At 55.8% G+C, this 12472-nt stretch overlaps 2 protein-coding genes across 2 annotated transcripts in view; both read right to left on the bottom strand.

Annotated features, from left to right (window-relative positions):
* Nucleotides 1-29: 29 nt before the first annotated feature.
* Nucleotides 30-3007, bottom strand: DPM2 (dolichyl-phosphate mannosyltransferase subunit 2, regulatory). Its single transcript, XM_019728676.3, has 4 exons — nt 2889-3007; nt 2598-2687; nt 1504-1606; nt 30-725 (listed from the first exon to the last, which is right to left on the bottom strand). The coding sequence occupies exons 1-4, from the start codon at nt 2979-2981 to the stop codon at nt 670-672; spliced, it is 342 nt and encodes a 113-aa protein (XP_019584235.1). The 5' UTR covers nt 2982-3007; the 3' UTR covers nt 30-669.
* A 2060-nt stretch (nt 3008-5067) lies between these two features.
* Nucleotides 5068-12472, bottom strand: part of EEIG1 (estrogen-induced osteoclastogenesis regulator 1) — a 33941-nt gene continuing 26536 nt past the window's right edge. The window contains exons 5-11 of the mRNA XM_019728675.3: nt 12147-12193; nt 11890-12047; nt 10132-10236; nt 9854-10049; nt 9315-9436; nt 9151-9220; nt 5068-7803 (exon numbers count right to left, since the gene is read on the bottom strand). Of these exons, the coding sequence (XP_019584234.1) occupies nt 7758-7803; nt 9151-9220; nt 9315-9436; nt 9854-10049; nt 10132-10236; nt 11890-12047; nt 12147-12193 (744 nt within the window). The 3' untranslated portion in view covers nt 5068-7757. The remainder of the gene's footprint in view (nt 7804-9150; nt 9221-9314; nt 9437-9853; nt 10050-10131; nt 10237-11889; nt 12048-12146; nt 12194-12472) is intronic.

The following is a 12472-nucleotide window of genomic DNA, read 5'->3' as shown; positions in this document are numbered from 1 at the left end:
CTCCCCTGGTCAGGGATGGCACAGAAACAAACACACCAAAACGTTTATTGTTCAGTTCTCCCCAGCAGGCCAAGGCCAGTGTCAGGACTGAGGGGCTGGGACTCCAGACAAGCAGCAGGTCTGGGGGCCCAGTGTGCCCACTCTAATGCACCCTGAGGCCTGACGGTGGTCCTGGGGCCTGTTTGTCCCCCCGCCTAGGCGTTCCAGGTCCAGAAGTCCTGTGGGATCTGGGGCTATGTCAGACCAGGGAAAGCTGCCTTCATGGAGGACATGTGGGGAGAGGTCATGTGATATCTTAGAACCTGCCAAATCCAGTATCAGCAGGTAACAGGAGGGAAACTGAGGCAAGAGGGTAGAACCGAGGGGAAAAAATGACAGAGTCTGAAGGTGAGGCAGGGAGGACCAGCATCTTTCAGGCCCTGGGCCAGAAGGGGGAGAGAGGGAGACTGCAGGTACTCCTCCCTCCTAGCTTCTGGAAAGGTGAGCAGGGGAGTGGGTGCTCTTGTCAGTCAGGGGTGAGTTCTGAACAGCTCCATCCTTCAGGGTGTCTGCAGAGCAGCCAGGTTTGAGGGCGCCACAGTGCCTGAATAGGTCCTGTGGGCCCCTGCCCTTGGTATGCCCTTGAGGGGAGGCAGAGAAGGGGCCAGCAGCCTCATCCCTGCTGGGCTTTCACTGAGCCTTTTTGGTCACCTGGTTCTTCAGCATCACATAGGTGATGAACACTCCTGGAATATACAGACCAGAAAGACCAGGTAAGATCGGGGCTCAGGGCTGCTGTTAAGGCCAGAGCAGGGCACGGCACGGCACAATGACACATACATGGGACCAAGCACCTCCCAACCACCCTCCAGACCACCTGGTCATCTCCCTAGCCATCCATCAAGCCACACATCCACCCACATTCATTCAAAACACACCACCGAGTGCCTGCCACAGGCAGTTTGCTACGTTTAGTGTTTCAGAATCTATGGGGTACAAGTTGCACCCAGCTATCCATCTACTCACCCAATCAATCACCTGTCCACCTACCTATCCACCCACCCACCTGCCCACGCAACATCCAGCATCCACCCACCGACTCCATCATCCAGTCATCTGATTGTTGACTAATCCAAACCACTTTATTGAGCACCAACTTAGTGCCACAGCCTGTGCAGGAGCTGAGGACACAGTCATGATAAAGACACAGTCCTGGGAAGCCCACAAACTAAACCATGGGAGACAAAGAGGTGCAGGAACCATGAGCCAGGGTGACAAGGGGGTGAGAGGTGATTGAGGTGTGAGCAGAGCAATGCTGGTGGAGGGAACCGGAAAAAGGGAGACATCCCATTAGAGCCTGAGGCATGGGAAGACTGACTTACAGCCCTGAAGCATGAACAGGAAAATGCTGGGGGTGAATTGGGAGCAAAGAACCTCAAGCAGACATACGGCAAGTGCCAAAGCGTGGCCACATGTTGAGGGGTGGGAGACACCCTGCCCAGGGTTGGGGGCATGATGACTTACCTACAAACAGGAGCAGCAGGAGGCCGGCGGCCAGTGGGATGGCAACGGCGTAGGCTCGGGGCAGGAAGTACTTGTGGATGACATGCTGGCTGTCGATGAATGGCTGGCATCGAGGGCAGAGCTCCAGTGAGCATTCCCTGCCTTGCCCAGCCCCCTCAAGCCAACATCCCACCTCCTCTGTCTCGGGTTGACCCACTCAAAGCACTGGGACAGCATTTGCTTTTGTTTAAGACGGCATTTTGGATGCCTTGGTTTGTTTCCTTCCTTCATTTATTTAATACTGTGTTTCCCTGAAAATATGACCTACCCCGAAAATAAGCCCCAGTTAAGACTGTCAGCCAGACAGGCGCACTTAGTACGTTATGATGATGTTCCAGAAGATGACATGACTGTATTTGAATATAGATTGTTGTACATGAAAAAATAAGACATCCCCTGAAAACACGTCCTAATGCGTCTTTTGGAGTAAAAATTAACATAAGGCCCAGTCTTACTTTCAGGGAAACACAGTAGTTTACTGTGCACTTGACTGGTACCTGCCCTAAGTTGGTGCTAGGGACCTGGCAGTGAACAGAAGTCGAAGGACTTGCCCTAATGCCCTCACAGTTTAGCAAGGGCAAAGGGTACACAAGGAATCCTCAACTAATTCCCAATTTTGGCTCCAAGATCTTCTTTACTAACAATTTTCTCCAAAACGATACCAAGTTCTGCAAGACTTTGCCCTCCAAATGCACTGCACGCAAGTACTAACCAACAAACCCTTTCTCCACACACATCCTAAATGCCCTCACAAAAGCCACTGGCACCTGTCATGCCCATAGCCAGAAGGACTGGACCCATCAAAGGGAAAGCAAGTCAGGAACAGGGCTTTACACTGTAGCGGTTAAGAATGTGACCGTGAGTCCGACCCTTCTCCCTGAACCTCAGCTTCCTCATCTACAAAATGGGGATACCACTGGCATCTTCCTCATAGTGTTGTTCCGGAGGTTTCATAAGACATTCAGGTAAAGCACCTGGCACAGTGCCTACTACATAGTGGGGGTCGGCTGCAAGGAATGGGAGAAGGTGGGAGAGGGCGGAGGAAGAACACATACCAAGAGAATCACCCAGGTGGTGTAGTAGGTGAAGATGATCAGGCTCACGGCAACGAGGCCGAGTCCCACCACCTGGTCTGTCCCGGTGGCCTGGAGAAAAGGGAAGGCTCAATTGACGAAGTGACTCTATTTAGGTGCACTAATGGGGTAAGGGGGCGGCGTCGCAGTCTGATTCCTCAGCGTTTTTATCTGTACAATGAGCGGGCGGGAGAGCAATCTGGTTCCGAGTGCCCAAGCTCCAGCTCCTAAACAAACCAGGGAGCCAACCCCAGCACTCTGCCACCAACTCACCATTTCCCCGGCGCTCCTCACCGGAGCAGCCAGCCACATCCGGTTCCGCATCCGGGCCCTCGGCTGCGGGGCACGCCGGGAGTCGTAGTACATAAGGCCGCCCCAGGACTACGTTGCCCAAGACAGGCAGGCGCCACCTCCCCATTTGCTTGTCGGGAAATGTAGTTTCTCAAGGGTATTGGGGAACAAGTTGTTCCCGAATCTCCATAGAGAATGGGACCGAGTTGGGAACCCAGACCGCCTGGTACTCGTGGCCTCAGTCCTGTCGAACTCGCCCCTGAAGAAAAGCCCATTTCTAAATATCCCAGAGTCCCAGAGCCAGAGCGAGATCTGGTAGGGGGGAGTTGGAAGTCTCATTTCTCAGGGGGGGAAAATGATGAGGCTCAGAGAAGGGCGAGGACTTGCGGGAGATCACAATTCGTGTCTGTGGTGAAGCCGACACCAGAACCTGGCGTGTGCATGCCAGTTATTTCCTGGTCCCGAGGCCCTAATGCGTGTTGAGGGAAGGGTGCAAAAAATGTTCACCGCCCAGCTGGGGGTGGGAGGAGGAGGGGCTGGCCCAAGCCTGCTGCGATGGGGCTAATTTCGATTGGCTGTAAGGGTGGGCGGCCCCCTTACCAGCGCCTGGCTTCCCTGCCCTGTCTTCACTGCAGGGATGAGGCCAGGGTGACCCTCTCTTCCCTCATCGTCTGCCTCTGGGGCCCTGGGTGTTGCGGCAGCGCTAGCACCAGTCCAGGCAGGTCTTGGGAATGGCCGCGTGTGCAGGATCCTCTCCAGGCCGCGTGGAGGATCCTCTCCTCTGAGAGCAAGGGGAGGTTGGGCCTCATCACCTTTGATGTGTTCTCCAGCTCTGGAATCTGGAACACTGTCTCCTCACAGCTAGTGGGCTAGCTGTTCCTCATCAGGGCGACACATCCCAGGGAAATCACCTTCCCTGACAGGGGTTCCCTCCTCTGTGTTCCACAGCCCCAAGTGTGTCTCCATGATGACGCTTGTCAGCACCGTTTTAATTAGCTGATTTACTTGATGTGGCCCACCTGTGAGCTCCCTGAGCCTAGGGTCTGTGGTCACTGCTGTATCCCCAATGCCCAGAATGGGGCTTGGCACAAAGTAGGAGCTTTGAATCAACCAACTGGCTTTAAGATTGACATTTTAGATCCTAGAACGCTAGCATTCAGCATCTGGGGACTCCAGGCCTTCTGAGGGGTTGTGTGGAGGCTCTCCTGCTGTCTCCATTTTGGGGGGTGGAGGGGCACGTGGAGATTGAACCTGGCATGGTTCACTCGTGCCTGCAGCATCTGCCTCCTTGGGTCATCTGAGCCCATCTCTGAGTATGACGACTGCTGGAGCAACCTTTTTATTCCCTACCCTTTGGCATGCTGCTTTTTCACTTAGCATTACTGTGTTCCAAAGGAGCAACCTTTTTGGGCCTAAAGCCCAATTCCTTCCCTCTGTCTCAGGAGACTTTGGGCTTAGTCGGGAGCCAACTTTTCCCTCCCCAGGTGTGCACTGAACAAAGGCAGGGACTGAGAATCAGCCTGGACATCAGCCCTGAGAAGGGGTGAGGATATGCAGTGCTGTGACAGGGATGAGGCGTGGTAGTCTGGTCCCTTCTGGCCTGTTCAAAGCCGCTAAGGTTTCCTGCCACTTCTGAGATCATTAAAGGCCCAGGGCGACTTGCCTTTCCCAGAGCTTGGTGCAGGCTGCTCTGTAACTTGAGACAGGGCAGGGATGATGGGCCTAGGCCTGAAGACAATGCAGGCTTGGGCTTTAGAGGATGGGAATGAGCTTGGCATCTCCCATAGGTCAGGCTGTACACCCACTTTCTCATTTGATCCACAGCCTCACAGCCCGCAGCTGAGAAAACTGAGGCACAGGCAGTTTTCTGTCTTCAGGCATGCTTGTTCAAAGCCACCTGACTACTGGGGAGGTCCGTAGAGCAGTGGTTAGAACTTGGGCTCTGAGGTCTGAGACTGGCAGGAAACTACTCTCCAGGGCCCGTTTGCTGTCCGGGACTCTGGTGTAATAAAGGTGGTCACAATTGTGACTGCACCGGGACTTGGAGAAACCTGGCCACCTACACCTTCCCCACCCCCAACCATCACCTTACACATCTGGCTTCCATCTGACGCTTTGATCCTAAAGTCAAGTTGGTAAAACAAACAAACAAGAACCAACATACCATAACAAACAAAAACTGCAACGTTTAATTTTGTCCCCCAAACCAAGACACTGACTAGGCTGATTTCCCTTTACAATGTTATTTTCTACAATAGAAGCTGAGACGGATACAAACACAGCCCATTGAATTAGGGTGTGGTGGTGGCGACATTGTTAGATAAGAGGGGAATTAAAAAAAAAAAAAAAGACCTTTCTTCCCCCCCATCTCCCTGCTCACTTCCCTAAAGAGAGGAAAACGTAGACATTCTCCATCCTGGCAGATCATGCCCTATGGTCAGTTTGTGGGGTGACTAGAAAAAAAAATAACCTAAAAATATTGTATTTATTTTCTTTAAATCTCCTAGTAAAAATGTTAAAACTGTCTTCCAAGAAGATTCCAAACTGGCATTGCATAGACCAATTCCTTTCCAAAAATATCTCTAATATATTCTATCTCTCTCTCTATATATAGAATTTTTAAGTCCAGGAGCTGTGGGTGTCTAGTGCGAATTCACTGAGTTTGAAGGGACCAGAGGACTGAATAAAGAGCTCCCACATGGGGATGAGGCCGGAGCTTCTGGACTCCAGCTCCAGCCACCATCAATTTGGTTGTGGCCGAATTTTCAGTTAGTCCAATTACCCCGGCCCAGGGCCTGTCATGGGAGAATGTGGCAGGCTCTGTCTCCTTCTGGGGTGACTGTCAAGTTCAGACCTCGCCTAGAGAGGGGCTGGGGTTCCTGGTTTGGGGGAGTCTCCCCAACAGCACCAAAGCCAGCTGCTTTATGCCTAAAGCCCCAGAACTTGAATCAGACCCCAAATACACCTTGAATGCACCTCCCCACTGGGCTGAGGTCATGCAGACAGAGGGAAGAGCGGCATTCCCCCATCTTCTGGGGGTCACTTCATCTGGGGACAGTGCAGCTGGTCCCCTTTTAAAGTGCCAGGTGTCTACGGGGCAGGAAGGGACCCACAGAGCTGACCAGAGCCTTCTCCAGCCAGAGCAAATGCTCCATCCTGCCTCGGCAGGCACCTTCTAACATTCATTTTCTAAAAGAGTTAGGTGATTAAAAACAATAAGAACAACCACAAAATCCTAGAAATGCTCTGACTCCAATGCCAGGAGGCTCCAAGACCATGACTCTTGTCAGCTGGGCAGAAAGGACCCCTCCCCCCCTGGGGAGGGCACCTCCACCCTAACCCCTACGAGAGAGAGAACCCGTATCCTGGCTCTCCATCCAGATCCCCAGCCCTGCTGGGACCCAGCCAGCGGGTAGGGCAGAGAACAGAACCACCTCCCCTCACCTGGGGGAGGAGAAAATATCAAACTGTGAACCCTGAAAAAAAAAAAAAAGAAAGAAAAGAAAAAGAAATAAAGAGAAAAAAAAGAGGAAAGGAAAAAACAGTATAGGGCTAAGTAAACACCAGCCTGCTGGGCTTATACAAAGATGAGTGAAATTAAGAGTGGCAAGGGAGTCTGTCCAGAGGCTGGCTGGCAGCCAGAACCCACCTTCAAGCAAATAACAAGGACCGGGAGGAAAGTGCTCAGAGCTGAGGCGTTAGCAAGGGGCAGGGGCAGAGCCAGACTGCTCCCTGCTGGAAAAGCCCCCCTTAAAGGGCCTGTCTCTCCCTTGCCCAAAGAGAGGGGTGCTTTCAGAGGAGGGCTGAGGCTTTTCTGGCCAGGAAGCCAGCTCCAGCTAGTCCGGTCACAGCCCACCTGCCCCTCTAGCACTGGTCCCAGGCCAGGACCAGCTGACCCTGAGGGGAGAAAAGGGGGCAGTGCTTGCCCAGCCCAGTCAGGCCCCCGACCTCCATGGGCTTGGGAGGCACCTTCCAGGCTTCCTACAGGAAACCAGCTCCTCAAGACCCAGCCCCGGGCAGAGGGGAACCTTTCTCAGCATGGGTCTCAGGCCTGAGCTGGAGCTAACTGGAGGGAGAAGAGGCAGTGCCCCGTTCCAGCCGGGCTGCTAAAGCTGGGCCGCTGACTGCACAGCAGGCAGCACCCAGGAACCCCTGGGAAGGGATCAGAGGAAGGGCAGGCGAGGGCCAGCGGGGCTGTGCTAAAGACGAGCGTGTGCAAAGTGCAGGCTGCCAGGGCAGCAGGAGAACATTCGTTGGGGGCGGGGTCTCAGTCTAGAATGTGGGTGGGGTCTGAGGACTTGGCTTCCAGGAGGAGGCCGCCAGCGGGTCCCCCAGGGCACAGGGAAGGGATAGCTGAAGCACTAAGCAGAGGGCCACGGTGGCAGGATTCTGGAGATGAAGTGCCCCCCCCCCCCCAGGGCAAGGGGGCCATGGAACAAAGCCCGGCCAGGACATGGCTGAACGGATGCTCCTGGAGCGAGCAGGGACACATGGCAAGAGGCCCCTCGGCCGCTGCATGTCCTCATCCAGGGGGCAGGTCGGTATCCAGCAGGGCATCCTGGCCATCTTTGTCTCGCCCACCTACTTCATGGGCCTGTGTGTCCTGCCCTTTAGTGGTTCAGAGAGAATATTCACAGTGGCGCCCGGGCCCCACCAGGCCAGGAGGGTCCCAGCACGGATGGGGGGACAATGGAATGATGCTTTGAGGCAGGAGAGGGGCTGGAGTGCATGGAGGAGGCACAGATGAGACGTGGCGTGGATGGTGATCCAAAGGGGAAGGTCCCTCGTGGAATGACGTGGGTCTGGCCACCCATGAAGGCAGGGCCCTTCTCCAGCCTGGATACTTGCTCCTCAATGGGTTTCAATCACGACTGGCTCGTAGACCCCAGAGGAGACCCTGTGGGGAGAGACAGGTCAGCTCGTCCTCCCCGACGTTCCTCTGGGCCAGGCCCTTGGAAGTACTTCACAAGCAGGCACCGTTAACGGGCCCATTCTGCAGAGGAGGAAGCTGAGGCTCAGAGAAGTTAAGTCATTTGCACAGGGTGACACAAGTGTACGTATCGGAGTCTGTGGGATTGCAGAGCTGGCACAGGCTTTGCCCGAGCCCTTTCTGGGCAGCAGTGGCTTACATACTGGGGTGGACTGTGCCCATCCTCACAGCAACCCTGACAGGGAGGGACTGTGCCACCCCACCCCACTTGACAGATGAAGAAACTGAGGCTCAGAAGGATTATGAGGCTTGCCAAGAGGGCAGCAGAAGGTTGGGGAGCTCTTCTCCCCACGGATGCCAGGCCCACCCAAGAGGCCGTAGACATTCAGAACGCAGCAAGCTGCTCTGCTATGATCTAGCTGCCACAAATATGGGTTCTCCCCTCCCCTGAATCCCAGTTTCAGAGGGAGGCTAGAGATGGGTATTTACAAAACTTCTCTTTTTGCCCTCCTCACTCTGGAGGCAGTGGGGAGATGGCAGCTGCAATTTCGAGCCTTGGCCAGCAGGGTTCAGCATAGCAGCACCAGAGGGCCAGTCTGGGGACCCTGAGGTGGCCCAAGCTAGTCTCCAGCTCTGGCTCTAGATGTTACATGGGCACTACCCCACCCGGCCAACAGAAACATGGGGAAAAGCCTTCAGAACAAGCCTGCACACGGGAAGCTCCTCCACACACACACTCAGCCAGGTACACGGTAAACACTAAACAAATGACTTGAGAGGGCGCTGGCACTCTGTAAACGAGAGTTCAAGGCCAAGTTTGATCCTACCACCCCCTCATCTGTGAACATTATGAGGGCAGAAAACTGTTGCTCTCTATTGGGTCCCCAGAACCTAGCTCAGTGCCGGGTGTGTGGCTGGTGCTCAACACATAACCGTTCAATAAATGAGTCATCGTCATTTTTAAGGGGTTCCCAGATCCAAGAGGAAGGGAAAGCAGGGTCCAGAATAAAGATGCATGAAGCTCCTGCTGTGTGCTAAGCCCCTGCTAGGCACTTTCCAAGGTTCAAGGTTACCCTTGGAACCCTCAAAACCAACCCTGGAGCGTTGTCCCAGGTTTCCAGGTGAAATGAGGTGGTCCACACCATTTGAGAGATGGGGAAACTGAGGCTTGGAGAGAAGTGACTGGCCCCTGGTCACACTGTGGTGACAAGAGCTGGCATTCAAAGCCAGGTTGGTGGGCTGCAGAAACCTTGCTCTCAGCACCGCCCCTCCCATGGCCACCCTAGTGACCCACCCCTGAACCTCCACCCCTACCTGTTGGCCAGCTGGATGCCACTCAGCGTGGTGGAGCCATCACGGCTCACGAACAGCCGGAGGTTGCTGTCTGTGGGGAGACGGGGGACGGTGGGGGCTGAGCAGGGCAGGGACGGGCAGGCAGCATCATCCCCCCGCCCAACTGGTACGGACGGGCAGCTCACCCTCAGTGTTGCTGCCGTCTGTAAAGTCCTGGCTCTGCATAATCTTCTCCACGATGTCGTCCGCGTCAATCCGTGTGTCATCTACCCACGTCGGGTGGCTCTCCACAGAGTCCTTCTTCCGCCTGGAGCAGGGTGGGCAGTCCCAAGTCAGGGCAGTGACAGGCATGACGATGACAACAGCGCGTGCCTACAGCCCTCAGGATGCTCTAAGTGCGCGCGAGAGCCTGTGCAGGTTGGAGTCACCTAGCCTTCATGGCAGCCCTCTGGTACAGGTGCCACTATTACCTGGTCTTATAGATGAGGACACAGCGCCTAAGCAGGGGACCTACGGTACACTGAATCCCACATAGCGACCGCTAAGGAACTGGTCACACGCACAGTTAAGCCGGGGCTACGACCCTCACGAACATCAACCGGTGAATCGTCACCATCCAACCCTGAGGCAGGGACCCTACTGTCCCATGTTACCGGGAAAGAAGCAAAGGTTCAACGAGCTACTGGGAGGGGTCCGTACTGCAAAGCACTGAGCGGAGACTCACCGAAATGAGCGGTCGGACAGATGTGGGGGCCGCGGGGGCCGTGGGGGCTTCTCGGGGGGCCGGTGCTCACGCTCACCGCCCTCAGGGCCCTCCACAGTCATGCTGAGGCCGCCAGAGGCACTGCTGCTGGTGGACGTGTTGCGACGGTGGGTCAAGTCCGAGAGGCTGGAGGACCGTGAGTGCTCCGTGCTGTAGCCTAGTGGGCAGGAGGCGGCAGTTCATGATGGGGGAGCTGGGGCATGTGAAGGCCAAGGGCATGGAGCCAGGCGGGCACTCACCAGAGATCTTGGACTGCTGGCTGGCGTAGCTAGAGTTGCGGGAGTGGCCAGAGTGGAACACCTCCTCAGGGCTGGACAGGTTCTGGTCCGTCTCTTCAGGCACCCCTGGAAAGCAGGGCGGGGGCAGGGGTTACTGGTGGCGCCTGTCCTCTCACTGAGTCTGGCAGGGGAGACTATGTATTTCCATTTAACAGACCGAAAAACTGAGGTTCAGAGGAGCAGCGATCTGCTCCAAGCTGCAGTTCACCCTCTGAACCCAGGTTCGTTCCTTCCACAAATCTGTCAGGGACCTCCTCTGCACAGGTGCTCTACTGGGTGCTGTGGCCAGGGGAGAGGGTGTCACAAGCCATAGGGGAGGAAGAATGGTGAACAAAATGATCCACAATGAACCACAACTGTGGTGAGTGGTGCAGAGCAGGGAGCAGTGCATGTGGGGGTCTGACTCAGGCTGAGATCAGGGAAGGCTTCTCTGAAGGGGTGGCCTTAAGGATAGACCTTCGGAGGTGTGGGAGGGAGCATCAGAGAAAGGGCCTTCCAGAGAGAGGGAACAGCATAAGCAAAGGCCCTGTGGCTTGAGTGAGCTTGGGTCAGTGTGGCTGCAGTGAAGCGCATAAAGGTGAGGGGAAGTGGCTGACAGCCCTGTCCCAAGTCACCCACAAGCCCACTTTTGAAATCTACTTCCCAGCGCTCCCAGCGGGAGGAGCAAGGGAACCAGGCGCATCTATGCAGGGCTGCGTGAGCACCCACCCACCCACCAGTCCTGTGGGACTCACCCATCCCTTCTCCATAGGTGAGCACAGCCAGGCCACCCGCTGGACCCCAGGCCTGCCTGTGTCCCGCCCAGAGCCTGGTGGCTTTTCAGGTCCCCAACAGGTTTTCCGCATATGAGGGGAGGGGTGCAGAAAAGCAGCTACAGAGGCATCTGAGGGCTCAAATCCCACAAATGAGGGCTGCCACGTGCTGCCGGACTCACTAGTGCGCTGGAGGGCGCACTGCCTCCCAGCTCTGAGCTCACCCGCAGGAGGGGTGCAGGTGCCAGGACTCATACTCGGCGGCCTTGCTTCACCCCACGCAGCACTAGGTATGGGGGGGGGGGGCAGGCCAGAGCCTCCTCTCCTGGTGGCACCTCCTCCTCCCAACTGCCGTGCCATCTCTGGGGACTCAGGCTGGTTCAAATTTTTCACAATGTTAGTAATAATGATAATTGACTAGAAACACAGAGTACATCTCTGTGCAGGCAAGGCCCACACGTTTGCTCAGTTCTTCCCCAAAGCAACCCAGGACGTGGTTACTATTGCTGATCCCATTTTACAGGAGGACACTGAGGTCCAAAGAGGCAAAATGACCAGTCAAGGTCACGTAGCAAGTGGGAGAACAAGAGCTCACAGCACGCGTCCCTCTGCCAGGAACACTGCACTCCATACCCCAGATCCAGCTCAAGTGCTACCTCTTCAGGGGGCTTCCCTGGCCCCAGATGGATGTTTTGCCTCTCACAGCTCTTGGCACTCTGTAGGTGGATATGCGTTTGACTTATTTACTGTCTGATTGACGCCTGTCTCTTCTGCTGGACCCGGAGGGCATGGCACAGCGCCTGACACATGGGAGGGGCTCGAACAGCGTCTGCCTAAGGGAAGCACGGACAGCGCAAACACCATCCCACCACCTCACTTCTCAGCACGCATCTCCCTTGGGACCTGGGGATACCTTGGAAGTAAAAGCCTTTGATGGCAGAGCAGGGTGGGCAGGTAGGGAATGTACCTGAGCTGAGGATGGTGGGCCTGGCCTTGGGGGGCCGGGACCCCGTCAGGGAGTTGGTGCTGCTGCCGCCACTGCTGCTGGTCCCGCCACCCTTACACGTCAGCTGCAGTGAGGAATCCTGGCCTGGGATGGAGATGGACTTGGCAGTGGATGGCGGCCTTGGGAGGAAAGAAGTATATGACTGGGGTGCCCCACCCTTGGGGGCAGATGAAGACAAAGGAGCCCCCACCCCTCAGGCTTCATGCACCCACACTCACGTCTTGAAGCACGGGTCTCCAGAGAGCAGGAACATGCCAATGGTGACCTGGGGGACAGGGAGAAGTGGGCCACACTGCGTCCACTCACCCAGCCCCGGTGCCCAGCCTCCTCAGCCTCCCTGCTCGGGCTGCACAGGGCTTGGCCTCTGATCCCGTCTCTGCCCCCTCACTGGCACTGTTGAAGCCACCAAGCCTCACTGAACCCCTGTTTCCTCGTGCAGAAGACAGACTGCTCCTGACACCTGATGCCTGCCCCGTGGGACAATGAGAGGCTGCAGATGAGGCCACCCTTGGCTTGGCACCGGCTCCGAGCGGCTGAGCGGCAA

Source organism: Rhinolophus sinicus, chromosome 16 (genome assembly GCF_057876585.1).
Source record: "Rhinolophus sinicus isolate RSI-liver-muscle chromosome 16, RSI-T2T, whole genome shotgun sequence".
NCBI lineage: Eukaryota > Metazoa > Chordata > Mammalia > Chiroptera > Rhinolophidae > Rhinolophus > Rhinolophus sinicus.
This window is presented reverse-complemented; position numbering and strand designations above follow the sequence as displayed.